The sequence below is a fragment of the Aulonocara stuartgranti genome, assembly GCF_965226115.1.
Source record: "Aulonocara stuartgranti genome assembly, chromosome: 23".
NCBI lineage: Eukaryota > Metazoa > Chordata > Actinopteri > Cichliformes > Cichlidae > Aulonocara > Aulonocara stuartgranti.
This window is the reverse complement of record NC_138958.1, coordinates 7528189-7546329: the sequence shown is the minus strand read 5'-3', so window position 1 is coordinate 7546329 and position 18141 is coordinate 7528189. Positions and strand designations below refer to the sequence as shown.

Here is an 18141-nt window from a genome sequence, read left to right as displayed (position 1 = left end):
GTCTGTGGGAATCAGCACTAATCCTGGCAGCTACTGTTCTACACAGGTCTTTCACAGATTTCCTTTATCCAACTTCTTTCCAACATCTGATTGTGGTGGACAAGTGACTGCTGTTCACTTTCTCTTCACAAGCAGAAGCAAACCTCCAGGCCAGCCCCAAAGTGTGCAGAATTTTATCAATCCCACATTTTTAGAAATAAATGAGGGAACATATAATGCACATAGTGTAGATTCCTGAGACTAGAAGATATTGTTACTAAATAAATATGGTGGAACACAAAAAGATCACTGTATCTATCTAAAGAAGAACCGTATACATCTGATGCAACAACTATAGCCAGGATATAAAGCATAAGATGTAAGATTTCAGTGTGTTATTTCTGTCAAAAATCAGGAATTCTTCTCAAGTAAGACCTAATATGTGTGTAAACATAAAAACACACACACACACGAAGAGGAAGCATATAATTTATTTTTGAGGGGTGAATCTGCTCTTAGGGATGTGTATATTGTTGTTCAGAAAAGAGGGCTTTCATAAAGATGCAAATTACAACTTATACATGCAGATGTGGGTGCACAGCTAACAAAATAAAAAGAGCGTAAAGGCCCAGGGACAGCGACTGGCTGGATGAGTTATAGACAGGAGCCTAACAGCCTCAAGCAGAACTACGTTAATATCCCAATGGCACCAAAAAAAAAGGTTCATCTTGATTAGGCACACAGGTAAGCCTGTACAGAAGGAGAGAGACAATCATTTAGATTGACAGGTTCCATTGTAGGTGGGCTGTGACAAATTTGCATGTACTGTCACGGTGATTTCACACAACTTAACCTGTATTCCTCCCTCTGTGATGGTGTAGAGCTGGGAAAGAGGGAGGTCTGATGAGAGGAAACACTTGCAAATGTCTCTTGTTTGAGAAGCAAAAATCTCAAGGGAATCCTCTCTCTCTTGTGTACTTCACTGCGTGTGTGTCTGTGTGTGTGTGTGTGTGTGTGTGTGTGTGTGTGTGTGTGTGTGTGTGTGTGTGTGTGTGTGCGTGTGTTAACCTGTGTCGCACACTGAGGAACTGAAAGCTTGCAGGAGTACTTTCATCTTTTCGGTTCTTTGTGGAAAGGTGGCAATTATAATTTTAGTGGAGGTGACAACACTTTGCAATTGTTCGATGTGTGTGATCTAAAATAAATGGCATTCTTAAAAGCGGCAGTCAGCTATGGGCCACTTATGAGCTCGTCTTGTCAGGTGGGCATGAGTACGAGTGGATGAGGGGAATGAAGGGTGAGGAGAATAAGAAGAAAATGAGAAGAAACAGGAGTCAGTAAGAAGGAGACATGGAGACAGAAGTATTGTTAACACACAAAACTGTGTTAACAATACTAGGCTAAAATAAGAGGATCTAAAAACTGAAAGCAGCGGTAGAAACACAGAATTCAGGTCTGATCTCTTTCCCACTACTTGAATCAGTAAGCAGCCTCACAGACTTTGCTTCTCACTGACTGTCAGGACAGTTCGGCAATCGGGCAAATGCATTCAGTTTAATCAGATCAGTCATTGTGGAGGAGGTCCTGCCTCCTTTTTGGTTGTGTTGAATAATGACAGAGATTTTCATCATATATGACTAATCAGTGTTGTGTCATGGATACCAGGCACTGTATGGTCAGTATTAAGTACTGCAGAATGAAGTCTCCATTCCCGCAGCCAATAAATTTGAGCAAACAAGCTATCTTATAGCCCACGCAGAGCTAGATGTGCATTACTATTTATTTCACTCACATCATTACTCAAAAATTAAAAAGCAATTATCACATATTACTTGTGACGTTTTTAAGAAATGCATTAGTTACCGAATCACTCCCAGGAGAAAGTAATTTGTTACCTTATAATAAGTATATTGTTAACTGATAATTGTGTGACAGTGCAAGACAGAGTCCCACCACACACCTACACAAATCCCTATCCTAATGAGGACACACACAGAATATTTCTCATAACTCAAAGCCAACAGCAACATTGAAAAGCTTCTCACATGCTGAAGCTCAGGCTCTGGTTGTTTGGCTGAGGTCGGGATACCCTCAGTTTTAACATCACTCTGGGGGGTTTTTTGCAACTAGCTTTGTGTTAACATGGTGTTTTCGCAGCACGCAAAGAGTCGATGTCCTGTTAGCAGCATTTGGTTTTTGCTTGCACTTTACCATCACCTTCTTGTTCTTTTGTGCAGTAAAAAAGTAATGTGCTTAACTCCACTCCACAAAGGTTGTAGACCCCTCGATCATTTTCCTCCTATCAGCACAACAACTGAAATCAGCTGATTGTAGCTTAAGTATGCAAGTTGTAACTGTAATATGACTACAGAACTGAGTGAAGAACTGCATTACATAGTTACACTACAGAAAAGTGTAATGTGATTACAGTAATTTTATCCTATTGTATATTTTATTCAATTTTATTCTACTGTATATAGTATTTTATTCTATTCTGTACAGTTGTGTACTGTATTTATTCTTATTATATTCAAATGTTTGCTATATACCTTTTGCACTGTCCACTTCCTGCTGTGACAAAACAAATTTCCCACGTGTGGGGCTAATAAAGGTTATCTTATCTCTTATCTCATTACCACATATTACTGTGCTACATAAACACACCACAAGAAAACAGTCAGCAGTTGGACTACTGGCAGATGGGAATGAGCACCAGGGGATGTTGGGTGAATGTTGTATCCATTAATATAACAAGAATACGGAGTAAGAGTCAGTAAGATGGAGACAGTTTTACTCTTGCCTAGCTCTACTGTTTCATTAACTTTAACATCTCCAAAAGGCGATGAACTTTTAAAAACAACAAAGAGAAGAGAACAGCAGCTATGGATGAGCTAAAATGGGTGAAGCAGCAATGCAATCATTCATAAAATAAGGCTAAAAGAGCAATCACCCACCGCCCAGAACAATCTGATCTTTAAGCTCAACTGAACTGAAGTAGTCTGAATAGATTACAATTACAGACCCTGTTCAACAGTTTTCACAACTTCTATGAGCATCAAGTAACAAAACAAAAAAAGTCTGAAGTTCCATGCTGTGACCCCATCATCAACCTCCCATAGTTTCTGCCTTAAACTACCGGCTGACTCAAACACTCTGCTTAAATGCCCTCCTACTCAGCTGTTCCCTTCATCCTTCCTATGACAACATGCATAAACAAATTCAAAGTGAACTAAAGTCCCTCCCTGAGCACTGTCCACCATATGGCCTGAGAAGAGAAAGTTTTAGCATTCAATTTCCATTCCAGCACATTCATTAGTATTCATGAATATGTAAATCCAACTGTCCCAGTTGCCAATTGCGATGTAGGCTCCCACTGGGAGGTGTCAGCATTGTCAGGGGAGGGAAAAAAAGCCAACGCCCTTCCGGTTAGTAGGACAGCGGATGTGTGTGTGTGAACCTCAAACAGATGCTCCTGTATATTTATGACCCATCTGACTGCTGTCTCAGGAGTGCTGGGAATAAAAGCCGCCCCCTAGCATCACCCATACAAAATCATACACAGGCACTTTGACTTACACACACGGGGGATAGCGGGGTTTTGAAGGACTTGTGAACAACCCTAACAGACCTAAAGCTTACAAGGTAAAATGCAAAATAAATACCAATCTCTCGTGAGTGTGAAGAATAATGAAAGAAATGAAAGGGTGTGACAGTATCAAAGGCAAGCTGAGGTACAACATTCCATAGCTTACCTTTTACTGTGGCGGGAATAGGAGAGAGACACGGAGAAAGACACACAAATACAAACACGCACAGTCAATACATATGCAGAGTTTCTCTGCAGGAAGTTGCTATGTCAGCAGCTCGAGTGGCTCCCTGCAAAATGAAGGGTAATCTCTAGGTAGAGAGCGCTTAGGGCACGGAAATACACAAACACACACATCCTCACCCATTCCGAGGGAGTGTGGGGAGAAAGCAGCTGATAAATGCTTCAGCACGGTAAAAAAGGGGCTCACTGTGGACACAAACTTGACAGGCCTTCTTGCAGAGTCAACACACCATGGAGTCTATTCATGACTACAGTGGATGCTGAAATGGAAAGCCACTTATCCACAATACCGACGAGCAATTTGATGGAGGAGGAGTTTCAAATGGATGTGGCAAAGCCTGGATCTCTACGCCCTAGAAAAGAAAATTCCAGTCGCACACACAGGTAAGATCTGAGGTTTACAGCAGAAAGAAAGCAGTGAAACAGCTCTGGCCAAAGTCTGCAAGCAGGCCTGCTGAATAATCTTGCAACTACCTGACAAGGTCGTGTAATTTGGGATGCAAGTTCACTCCACTGCAGCGTTATTAAATGAACAGAGTCAGTCACATAAAAAAAGACCAATTTTCTTTCTATTTAGATTAGTCACAAGAAGATAAAGACAAAGGTTTTTAAATAACTATACTTTTTCATGTAGTATACCCATTTCTTACATTTCTTTTTTTTTAAATCTGCACTATCAAGTAGTAAACAGAAATCCATGTAATTAACCATTTAAGTTTTTAATCTTGATTATTTTAGTAGCGCCAGGAAAAAGAATACAGAACAGACAGTGAACGTCTCTAAGGCAGACGGCATGACACTGGGGACATGGCATTACTGTGGCAAGGTGTGCCATAACTAGGTTACTGCTACAGTGGTGGATATATGGAGACAAATGACAATGGTAGCGGTAACTTTATTTGTTGCTGTACAGTTAGGTCTTCCTGGATGACTCCCTGCACTGCACACTGAGTGACTGGAGGGGAACATCAATCTACCTGCACACAGACAGCCTCAATGTAAATTGTTATTACACGGTAAAAATGTCATGATATACATGTTTAAATTTAATTTCAGTTCCCTGATGGAGGATGATATAATCCTAATGTGCTAGCAGCTCTGTACACTCTCAGAAATAGGGGTACCAAAGTGTACCAAAAAGGGTACAAATGCTTGTCGCTGGGGGTGTTCCTTTTTGAAGGACATTTCTGTACCCTTTTGGCTTGGTACATTTTTGTACCTTATAAAGTTGTACCATCTGAAGTACAATCATGTACTTTCCTAAGACATAAATGTACCTTCAAACTATAGTACAGAAATGTTCCCTTGAAAAGGGTACAATAGGGTACCTATGAGGGTACCCCCCCAGCGACAACCTATTTCGTACCTAAAGAGACAAAAATGTACCCCCAATAGTCCAAAATATTTGGTTATTTAACTATTTATTTTCGATAATAGAATCACATCAAAGCATTTAAACAACCACAGGAATACATCCTTGATTACATTCATACATTGCCATAGGACATGTTAAGAAAAATACATTCATTTAAAAAAAAGTAAACAATCACATAAAGACATTAAACACCTGAACACAATGTTTTGACGGATCACAGAGATGTCATGTATTTAAAAAACTGTCCACACAAATGTTTTGCTCTACTTCATCAAGCCAGAATATATATATGTCATATATATAGACAAAGTGGAAAATGTTCTTGCAATCACGTCACACAGAATACCTCAAGGACACAAACAGTCTATCATCAACTAAATAGGTGTCTAGAGCTTGAAAATCTAATTCATTTCCTGGATTGAACAGGATCCAGTCATTGTCAACTGCCACTTGGTAAGCATGGAAATGACATTCATAAGTGCGAGGAAGTAACAGTTTCCCACACAATACCCAACAAGTATCAACATTCAAAATATACTTGATTTTAAAGAATATAGGTATGGCTTCAGTGTGTACATGGCCAACTACAAAAACATCCTCAAGTTCATATTTGACACTGCTGACAGATATAGCAGACACACGCTGAAGCACTTTATCCTGAAAATGCACATCTGTAAAACTTTTGTTCATTTCCAGAGCATTCTGTAAGTCACCTGGCAGAGATGAAAATGGCACACTGACACTTGTGCTGAGTGAATGTTCAAAGTCAACAAGCAACCTACCTGAAGAAAACTCCCAGCACTGTTTCATTTGATGACGATTGCTAAGAGTTGCAGTGATGTTTACAAAGTTTTTGCATTTACTCGCTATATTTTTGAAATATTGATGCTTGCTTTCATATCTCATACACCATAAAGGGCGAAGAGGACCATACATCAAAATCAGCCTTGGGTAGTGAATAAGGTAGTGACACTTGGGTGTTAAAACATTTCCAAAGACTTTTGTAGTCATTTCAAGAAATTCTTGAATAAGCAGGTTTAAATGAGCAAGCTCATCTTTTCTCACATTTGTAGCCATTACACGATCTACGATTTCTGAACATAATAAGAACACATGCCAATATGGAGTGCCAGGTGGAACATGGGGAGCCATTAAAAAAGGCAAGAGCCTGAAAAGGCACCATTTTTGACTGGCTGATCCAACTATGTTAGAATTTCGAAGCATCTTTTCCGTCAGTGGCACTGGTCTGTTCGGCTTGTCATTCCTCCCAAACTTCACATTTTTCAGCTCATCATTGATTTCATATATGGTGATGTGCTTTTCCCTGTGAGCTTTACAAATAACCAAGTTCATTACCAAAGGAATAACCCCCTCCAGCAAGTCGTGCATTACATCTGGGGGAAGAGACTGGGTCACATCAAAATAAGGCAGTGCATCAAATGTACAGTTACCATACACACCGTACAAAGCAGCACTCTCTGGGTTGTTTTCCACACAGTTTATGTGGTACTCATGTACTTTGGTTGTTCTAATAACAAAATGGTCCTCACAAAAGTGCTGTTGTATCTCCGAGTGCGAGGCCATACAAAATCGGCATATTCTGCCTGTATTGAAAGACATTGAGAAACGCCCAATCATATGAGCAGAAAGGTTGTCGCATGAAATGGTAGCAAGAGCAGCATGAACTGTGTGCTCTACTTCATCGACACAGATAGTGAAACCCTCTGTGGACAGCATCTTCAAGTCAGTTATCAAGGGCTGAAGTATAGTTTCAAGCCCACACTCTTTTAAATGTGAATGGCGAACCAGTAAGGCTAAATGAATGTGACTCAACTTTGAGCGATGTTTTCCACTTATGTTTCCTATAGTATAATAAAATGCACAGATTTTGTATTTATTTCGTTTTGCACCAAGTGGGTTCACAATTTCAAATTCATCTTCATAAAAATGAAGTCTTAGAGCTTGAGGATGGTCTTTGAAAAATGAGTGGTCTTTAAAATACATGCCATCTTTGTAATCAGTCAAAACATCATCATCTTGATTTCTGTGGTTATCCAGAACAATTTGTTCCCACACATCCTCCACCTGACAGTATTTGTTTAATACCTGTAGGATTGGAACATACGAATAACTACCAATTTTCACACCAGAATGGTCTCTTACTGTGTAACTGATAGGTTCTGTCATGTTCATTTTTGATTTGCAGTGTTCTTTTATCATAAATGGTGAACGAATTGAATCACATGCTTTCTGGAAAAAATCTGAAGTAGACAAAACCTGCTCAAGTTCTGGACAATCACTGAGGCGGAAACCATGTTTATCCAAATGATAACGAATAAACGAGTCGTAGTTTTCTTTAAAAAAACACAAAAGAAAACTAAGATCATCAACGATGTCTTGCTGAACAGAGTGTGGAAGGTTATTTTTTTCAGTACATTTGAGAATAAAGCTAAATAAATGATCTCCTAAATTATCAAGCAAACTGTCCATACTAGGTGGTGTGGGCTGCTGAACTGTGTGCGTCTCGTCTGAACTGTGTGTGTGTGGGTCTTCAACCTCTTTGTGTGCATGGTTTTCAAATCCATCTTCAACTACCTCAAGGCTATTCAAAACAGAGGGTTTGTGTTTGCGATACACATGGCGTCGAAAAGAGTGATACTTGGAAAAAGCTGCCTGGCAGTCATTTATTCCACAAGTGATGCTGAAATGAGGCTCATGTGCGTGTACTAACCCAACATGTATAATCAACTTCCTCAGAGTAAATGCCCTTTTTGAACATTTTGAACATTTGTGGAGTGGGGGCATATTTAATAGAGTTGGTTAAGTACCCTGGCGACACTTACTGGCAGGGGTTTGTCTCCCTGGTCTCCTATGTTGACAATGCAGTTCTGAAGAAAGACAAGTGTTTTCTTGAAGTATGCAGGGTAGGTCATGTTGAACATGAAGAAGGTGGAGAATGCTGAGATGTAGGCCTCATCCAGCGAGACCTTCTTCAGTGGCAAATCCTTGGTCATTTGAAGAACATTTTGAAGAACAGCAGTGAAGTTTTCGCTAAAGCGGCGACAGATGTTGTCTTGGCAGGGATGCATTAAATCAACCTCATAACACAACTGGAAATGAAAAGAGCAGAATAGACAAAAGAATGACATTTTACATTGAGGATTTAAATTTTTGACATGTTTAAAGACACAGACTGGAGATAAATGTAAAGTGCTTTAACCCGTGAACAAAAATTCTAAAGATAATGAACAGATCGATTAATCAGTTAGTACAGAAAATAATAATCAGATTTAGAGACAAAAAATCATTAGCTGTTTCCCCAATCATCTTAACAATTCTTACCCCTGCAGATGTCCCCAGGAATGGATATCTCTTTAATAGGTCCACAGTACACATTCCTTCAGCTACCTCTCGACGTCTCCATGCAAAGGTTTTTGTCATGCGGTCTTTCACCAGTGCTGTGTCAGGATGTAGCTTCTTGTGCTGATCATTTAGCACCTTGATATGAGCATCAACGGAGGCTGCATCTTCCCCCACAAAGCACGAATCCTTTGTCAAAACAGATATCAGTATTATCATAAGTAAAATCTGATAAGTTAATGTTACTCGAAATGCGGTAATTTGTACACCAAATGCTTTGAAAAAAATGCAAAAATGTTGAATAGGAATTGCAAGTTGAGCTGACTTTTGTTAAATCAACTGTGAAGTTCCTTTTTCTATGTTAATGTTATCTGTTAACATGTTTCTTTCAATTAATGTTTACTTTTAGCTTTACAGTGAACATAATAAGACTACATATGTTACCTTAGCTCTTAAAGGCTGAGGGTGTGAGGACTTACGAGAGAGGGCTTCAGTCTCTTCAGACAGGAGCTGCTGGATTCCTCTGTGGTCCGATGTTTCTGCGTGCGTCCAAACTTTTCTTTAACCCGGTTCACTTCTTCGTTGCTGATTAGGGGAGCCCGTTCTGCTTTGAACTTTCTCTTGAGTTGGCTGTGCCAGGTGTCCTAGTTGTTTCAAATGTATATAAGTAGTTAATTATGCTTACTTTATATTAATATAATCTATAAAAGAAACAAAAAAGGAGAGGTACTCACATAACCATTTCCGTGTACATCTCTTAAAGGATACTTCACAATCAGGGCTTTGATTACCTGGATGTAGTCTGAGTGGGTTGGGTACCTGTTTCAAACATAAGAAAGACAACCCACAGTGCACTGATTACTCTTATCCTTTCCTGGGGGCTTTTCTGTTCTTCAATTCTTCTAATCATATTGTTATTACCGTAAATAGTATGTTGTAGACCAATGTCAAATCAATGTAGCTAAAGTTGATTTTAATTTTTTAAAAATGGGCGTGGACAAACAGCCACATCTCTCCCAAACTTAATAACATAATAATAACAATAAGCTATCATTGTGAATCTGTCTATATTCCCCAAAAGGAAGTTACAATTAATTCTCTTGATTAATTGTTAATATAAATTAACTGGTAATATAAAAATGTAAGTAAGTGTACTCCCTGCACAGAGCTTACAGCTCTCATATTCGAAAATCCTACTAAGTAGGTGGAATGGTACAAATGTGTACCTTCCATTGTTTAAAATCCCTTTGAGCGGGAAACAAGTTAGATGGGATAAATTTTGCTTAGAAAACGATTTTGTTAATAGCTATATTTACATACTAGCATGTTTTGAGAAATTATTGATTTTTTTTACATTTTTGTACACGGTTCGACACTATTTATTGATAAAACACTCGAATACGGCGGGCAGACAGACGTTGAACATTCCACCAACAGTCTAAATAGTCCACATTTGTACCTTTCTTTGTTTAAAACTTAGCTAACTGCTAGCTTTCGCCCATGTTAAATCTAGCTCTTCGGACTTTTGCTAACTCTACTGTAAAATTACACGTTGTAATTTTTATAAAAACACAAAATCACACCCGACTTACCTCTAAATCTTTGCGCCTCGTCGTCTGACACATCAATGCCTTCTTCCATCAACCTTTTAAGGAGCTCCTCCGTGGATAACCCCCTGAGAGTCATTTTCTGTGTCAACGCTAGTCAGCGCGGAGGCGGAGCACTCATCACTGCTGCCTTTTCGGCCTTTGGGATTAATGCGCGTTGCGAACTTGACACATGAAAATACAACATTGTGGTATTAATGCGCAGTTGTTTAGAAACCGTTATGCTGTCTTGGCGAACTATATTTGTAACTTACAAAATGTAGTCACCGTAACATAAAAATCTGCTTGACATTTTAACTTCCAAAGAACCTCGGTTTAACTTGATGTTGCAAATTCCATAAAAACCTCACAATTAATGAACAATTCTAGGATGTAGTTAAAGCAAAAAAGTAAAGTCCAAACATAACAGTAAAATGATTTCACGTTTTTGAAAGATTTAAAACATTAAAAAATTATAACTGGAACTTAATAAAATGGAAATGGACCAGTTTTTTTTTAACATCATTTGGTTGTGCCTGCATGTCATTGTGTGTGTGTTTTTTTTTAAATATAATTTAACATAACTTACACAAAGGTAGGTTACAGATATTCTTTGCATCATAGGATAATTTACGTACAGAGGAGAGGACCAACAGATTTGATTATAACATGTAGCTTTTATGAGCACACTCACATCTCATATGAATTTTACAATTAACCAGGCCCATCCAGATTTTCCCATGCTGACCCATTACCACATTCTGCCACTGCAGTACAGGTCAAAATGGTACAGATTTGTACTTTATTTCAAATTGAACCTTTAAAGGGGCATTTCTGGACTTTTAAAGACCAGTATTGTACTTTTAAGGGAACATTTTTAAAAAAATGTACCTATAGGTACAAAAATGTTCTTCTCTCGTACCTCTATTTCTGAGAGTGTATGTCACTAAGCCATATTGGACAACGGCTGTGACAATGATAAAACCAGCCAATATAAAATTCTATAATACAACTATAAAATTTTAATACAGAGCCAATTTAAATTTGTTTTTATCATAACATGGACACTGGAATCAAGTGATACAATGATCAATAATTCAAAAATATTTTTTTCATCTCTGAAATAACATTCAGTTTCTAATTACTAATAAATATGCCTAATTTCAGTTACTACTCCCTCTTCTGTTCAGTATGTGCTTCTGAACGTGTAAAGGCAACAATTCACTGCACTAAAGCAAAAACTGAATCTGAAACCAGATAAAATTGAACATAAAATAATTAATTATAGCCTCACCTACTGATTTAAAGCTTTTCTTTCACAAACACCGAACAAATTGTCATTTGCTTAAGTTGTTTTTCCTTTGCTGTATTCAAATCTGCATATTGGTGTGCAGCCTAGTTAAGCTGGAGTGCATCGATCGTGGCGTAGAGGGAAAAGAAGAACGTTTTCCACTGAGGAGCTTTGATCGAATACAGTGCAAGGTTATTGACAAACACACACACCTGCAAGCATATGTTATGTACACATACATAACATGCACTCTACTGGTAGCAGTCTCACCTGAAACAACCATATATCATTACTGACTACCAACTATGATCAATACCCAATTAACATGGTCTAAATATGGCCCATGGAGCAGATATCTCACACACACACACACACACACACACACACACACACACACACACACCAGGTGCACTTGTGAAGGCCTTCGCATGTGCATCTGGTGAGATGGAATAGACATACTCCATCTTACTAGAAGGATTTTCAAGCTGGAAGTCAGTAGGTGTTGGGCTGTGTGTGGAGGTCTGGCATTCCTCACAGGAGAGCAGAAGTAGAATAACACATCTCCGCTTTGTGAAAGCTTGACGGGTGTTACCGGCTAATTATTCCCCCAGCTCCTTCCTGCAGTGTCACGGCTATAGCTTCCCCTTCTCAAACAGCTGCTCTGCTAATTACCTCTGGTGGCAAGTACTGTAGTCTCTCTCTCTTGCTCTGTCTGTCTCAATTACCCACTCTCTTTCTCCTGCTCTACCTCTCCATATTGTCACAGTTAAGACACAGAGACACGAAGCTGAGTCTGAGGGGCAACTAATGAATCTATCCCATAGAGAAGTTGTGTTCTTCTGCCAGCATGTGACAGTAAAAGCAAAGCACGCTAGCAGGCCTGAACAGTGTGATGCAGAAGCTCATAAAACAAACACGCTTTGTAGAAATAAATTTTAATGATTAATTATCCAGGCTAAGATGAAATGGACTTACTTTTTTGTGGCTTTGTGTATTTGCTCCTGCCTGTGTCAACACTCTGTATCCCGTTTGTGTGAGCTGACTGTGATGACAAGCTAAGGCGACAGGATTAGTGCACCCCTGACTGTCATTCATACGGACTAACACATGCACAAAGGAACACACACCGGCTCTGATGAACCCAAACATGCATGCAAAACTCACAAATTCACCTACTACCTACACACAAGCAAAGACGTATCCAGGTTAATTGACTTCTCTTTTAGCTGTGAGACATTCTGATGGAGTCAGCACATTCATAGGAGAAAGCAGAGAGAGATGTAACAAGAATGCCTTTCTCTCTGTCTCTCTTTATGACTCGGAAGGATTATTACATAGGACAAGACCTTTACAGCTGTGGTGTAAATATGATAATGAGGTGTACACAAGAGAGGATTACACTATCCTAACTCTCCCATTGGTCTAATCCAGGTTCAGATATTTGCATAACACACCTGAGTACTGCATGCATCCCACCAGCACAACACTGATATGGATACAACAAGTAGTATATGCAGACTGTTTACACTAACATAAGAAAAGAGAATTGAGAATTGCCAGTAGGGGATTTGCAGCAGCGCCTTTGTAGCTGAAATAATGCTGAATCAGAATGTGCAGTTTGCTCTGTGATACACTATCACTTGCTGTGCTTGGAGCGTTTCAACAATTTCAAATGAAACTGCACAGAGTCCATGTAATAAGCATAAATAATATTTGAATTGCATGCCGCATATAAGCAGATTACTGTATTTCCAATAATAATAATAGTGCAGGCTACGCCGTTGTTGATACACTACAAAGTTATATGACATCTTTGCCACACTCTGCTTTCAAAAAGAGCCTATTATGGTCTGCCATGTTGGCATTTGCACTGTAGAGGAGGGAAAGAGCCGCTTCATGGCGGCTTTAAAAAAAGGGCCCAAACAGCCCAAGAGATGAGGGAGCATTCTGTGGCTAGAAGATTTGTACAGTAAGCTGGTAATTGAGCTCTATATTTTGTTGGGTGTTAAATTCTAAGACCCGCCAGGCACCCTATCCTGCAGCCTTCAGAGTTATGGAGGATGTAAAAATCCATACCTGGAGACTTATCATAAACAGTCCAGCTCTGAGTAAGGTCTAAAACACGACAGAGAGAGCTAGACTCCATCGTCACTGACAGCGATCCAGCAACAACAACATCGGCACCATTCACCTCTCTCCATTACTTTCATTCCATCCTACATCTATCTATCCATCCATCTATCTTCACCTCATCTCCACCCTGTCAAAGCAGTGGGGCTGTATGTCAGCCCAGCATGTGTGTGTGTGCACACCTCTATGCTTGTGTGTGTATGTGCGCGTGCATGCGTGACAGAGCAGGAGTTGTAAGTCACGGTTGTCTCCTGCCTGGAGAATCGTGTTATTGATTGGATGCATGTCCTAGTGGACTATAGGTGGCCATGACTGATCACATGCTGCACAGCATCAGGGGCAAGGCCGTCAGAGCACCTGGGATGAAGGACTAAAGAGTGATAAGAAGGGAAAATGGACAAAGATAGCTCAGAAGATTGAACTTGTTAAACCAAATTATGAAAAATCTGCAATCCACTCAGCGTCACTGTTTATGTGCTGAGGTTTTCGGACATTTACCTCTAAGGCTGGGATTACACTTACTTCTGGCCGCAAAGGCAGTTATCTGCAGACACCACAAACATGTAGTTGTTCTTATTTTACTACTTTGTAGTCTGCTTGGAGTCTACCTGGCTGATAAACACAGAGTAGATCCACTTTAATGTCCTAACACATGAAATTGGAAGATCCATGGACACGTACTCAAAGGCTTGCTCACACCATCTGAAGACAAAATTTACATCACATGGACTTTTGCAGGAAGTGGAAAACAAAAGACTTCCACGTCACCCTTTACAGAGTATGCTTTTTTCAATATATGAATCCAGAATTATTAACAGTGGCGTTTATAAGCTGATAGCTCATATCCTGGTCACATTAAAAATTGTTGAGAAAATATGTTGAATCTATACTTTTGTTACATCAGCCAGACAATTTAAGATACACCATAGAAGTAGAAAGAGAAGGGCATAAAAAGGCAAAGCCAGTGTGTGAGGGAGTGAGAGTAAAACAGGAGGAGGCATACTGATATGAGGTGGTGCACTCAAACGGAGACTGATAGGCTTGAAGGTGAACCAATCAATTATTCTCCACTGTCAATAATTCAGAGTAGACCAGGGGTTCTCTGTGTATGTGGACGACCACACTAACACATGAAAAAAAAATACACACACGGCATCCAGCCCAGCCCTCTGATTTGATTTAAGATGACCAGTCAATGTGGATTCAAGGCTTCAGACGGCCGAGATTTTAAATTATTGCTCAGCTTAAAGACAGGGGATGAGCAGTATTTTCTCGGTCCATACCAAAGCCCTCTTATTCCAGTTCACCCTCTCTTACCCAGCTTTTCTCATCTTGCTCTAGGTCTCTTCCCTCTTGATGAGTCCCAAGCCAGCAATGCAGGAATACAGGCCCCTCTTTGGTGCCACCTTTACTGTTTCACATTTACCATTTCTCTCAAAAGCTATGCACTCTCTCTATTCTTCCCGCTCTACCTCTCTTTCCACCTTACTGTGTCTTTGTCTTTCCTTCTGTGCTCTCATACGCACTCGCAGACCCATGCATGCACACTCACATGGACACACACTATCCATTTCTCTGTAATTGAAAAGATGCCCTGGCTGTTTGCCACACTACTAAAGTGGATCAGATGGCAGAATATCCCTGAGGTAGTACATCTCCAACAGAGTGAATTAAAGAGAAAAACCTCTCTCTCTCTCACACACACACACACACACACACTATATCCCTCTATCTTTCCTTCTTTCAGTTCCCCTCGCTTGCCCACGCACACTCACACAGTCAAACACAGTGAGTAAGGCTGACTGTGCCATTCCTAATATCCCATCTCTCTCCTTTCTTTGTTCCAGCCCTCTATTACAATATGAATGGGTCTGTTAAAGTGGAATTGGACCATTTGTCTTGTGTGAGTTTCTTCTTCCTGACACAAGGACTAGAAAATGACTCCTCAGCTATTTAATAACAGGCAAGAGTCTGAGGTCTTGGAGATGAAAGAAAACTGGGGAAAAGATTTGTTTTCTCCCCAGCTGAGACAACAGAAAGTAAAACTATAACGCAACGTCAGTCCTCAATCAAAATCTCCACCAAGAACAGCAAATAGTCAATGAGGAGTCAACATGACTAAAATCACCCCTCTACATCACCAGTGGGGTTTTTTTCTTCCTAGTATTTGTAGCTTGCGTGAAACCTGGGTGAGATGTGCGTCTGTGTGTATGACAGCTAAGCTTATCACACCAGTGAGCGTTTAAAGCAAAAATAGGCTTTGAGCTGTGAAATAGAAATTGAATTTTAAAAAATTACATTAGGTATAAATGAGAATTTTAACAACGTGGACGATTTACACCTGGTTCTCCACCTGGCATCTCGCATTTTTCCAAATTATTTTAGACATAAGCCAAAGTCAATTAAAAACTGTGTGCTCTCATGCATGATACCCATGACCGGCAGGATGCAAGCTAGCATGCAATTGGTTGATAGAGCTGGCTAATATAGTATGCATGAAATTCATAACACAATATTAAAAATAATATTTTTCATATGATCTTAAAGGTCCAGGTAAAATCTATTTGTTTATATTATATATGTAAGTTGCTTTTGTTTATTTTTTTTCCAAAATGAACCATTCGTGAATATTAAAATGTCTTTAAAAAGTTAGATTGCTAGGCAGTCTTGCTACCATGAAGCCAAGACGTGACTATATTTGGCTGAGTCTGGCTAGAGGGTTTTTTTGTTTTTTTTTTACATTGTTTCTAAAGAAATTTCACTAGTAAATCCAGAAGATGACAGCAAAAATAAAATACTGATTCTAATCATCTCTTTAAAAAGCTATATCTTACTTAATAAGTTTAATAATTCTAAAAAAAAAAAAAAGGCCTGAAAAAAATCTTTTTGAACTCTAATGGATTTAGATAAGGCAGAGTTCGTTCTTGGCCATGCACGTTGTTCAGACTGAAACTGGATATTTTGTTTAACATGGGTGGACAGGTGATGGTGAGTCTTTTTTTTTCTTAAGACTCTCTTTGATATAGTTTGTGTTCCCTTTCATAATGATACATCTTAGATGTTGATTTATAATTGCTGAAGAAAACCAACACAGGTAGTGGTAAAAATTTAGTGGATAATACTGAATCATTTTCTTTTCCTGGGCTGTTTTTTCCTCCTTTGCATTTTTCAACATTGGGTTTTAAACCAAGCTCTCGCTACAGTTATTGCCAGTAATAATTCAGCTTGTTTCTGGTGGGTGGTGGATTCTGCCGCAGCTGCTGTTATCAATTCTGTTCATAATTTTTATAGATGTGGTTTCTATGTGCAGCCAAGAGGCAGAGCACTGTCAGATTCGGTTGTCTAAGGACCCTGTGTCTGCTTTTTGGAGAAATGTGGTTCTGCTGTTCGTTGTGGTGAAGAGAGAGCAGACCATGAAGGGAAAGCTGTTGATTTACCAGCTGATCTACGGCCAGACCCTTACCGTACAAGTGGTGGCTAGCGAACAAAAGAATGAGATTATAGATACGAGAAGCAAGCACCCTTCAAAGATTGTCTGGGCTCTAAATTACAGGGGCGGGGTTCAGTCATTCATAATGTGATCTGATTAGAGGTGCCCCTCCCCTAAATCCAAACTAGTCAGTTGATGTAGTTCAGAAATCTACTAGAATGCCTCCTGCATGCCTTGTAAATGAAGTGTTTCGAGCATGTCACACTGGGAGAAGGCCCCAGGCAGATGTTCGAGAGATAACACCTCAGTGTCCTGCCAGAAGACTTCGAGAAGGTGGTTAGAAAAGAGAGGTCTGGGAATCTCTGCTTAGACTGCTTGCCCTGCAAAGCCCCATACAGATAACCATTAGAGGATGGATGGAAGGATGGAAAATATCCAAAGAACTGACAGTCACAAAAAAAAATACAAAATAATTATATGATGTAACGTACAGCATAAATCAGTGCAAAGAGGTTTTGTGTGAAAGTGTGCGTTTGTGCATTGTATTCACATTTCTAACAATATCAGGGCAGCTGCCCTCTGTGTCTTGGTTCAGCAGACAACAGGTCTGATTGGATTAAGACACTCTTCAGTGGATTAGTCATGTCTGCTGTAATGCTGGACACAGAAAGAGAGAGAGAGCTGTGTCTGATTCTGTGTGTGATTCAATCTCATAACTGCATCTGTGTGAAGCAAAAAAGAGTTTAATCTCACAACTAATACAAATAGGGTTTTATCACAACCTGTGTACATGAATGAAATCCCAGGATAAATACTGATGATCTACAGTAATGGAGACTGGCAGCTCATTTTGTTTGTGAATGTACCAAACATCCACTGCTTAACTGAAAATGCACCCTAATTGCTGTAATAAATAGCTAGGAGTATTGTAGGCACATTGCTGTCCTAATGTGTATTTCTACATTAACTGACAGACATATTCATCAGAACCATCACTGAGATCATCAAACATCATAAAGAAATATGAAATATGTCCCTCTGCCTTCATCAAATGCAGTTTTAGTTGTCACAGTGAAAAATATGTGTATGATGCTGATTTTAATAACTCATAAAACATGATAATTGACTCAGTTTAGAGTTTGTGCCAGGTGGCTGAGTGTA

The 18141-nt window shown here is 39.5% G+C and overlaps 2 protein-coding genes across 2 annotated transcripts in view; both read right to left on the bottom strand.

Annotated features, from left to right (window-relative positions):
• The window catches only part of dab1a (DAB adaptor protein 1a), a 232936-nt gene that overhangs the window by 165350 nt on the left and 49445 nt on the right, over positions 1-18141 (bottom strand). The window lies entirely within an intron of this gene.
• Positions 5189-9554, bottom strand: LOC309700421 (sterile alpha motif domain-containing protein 3-like; the record flags this gene model as incomplete). Its single annotated transcript, XM_082523936.1, has 5 exons — positions 5189-8293; positions 8526-8732; positions 9023-9187; positions 9278-9362; positions 9547-9554. The coding sequence occupies 5 exons, from the start codon at positions 9552-9554 to the stop codon at positions 7991-7993; spliced, it is 768 nt and encodes a 255-aa protein (XP_082380062.1). The 3' UTR covers positions 5189-7990.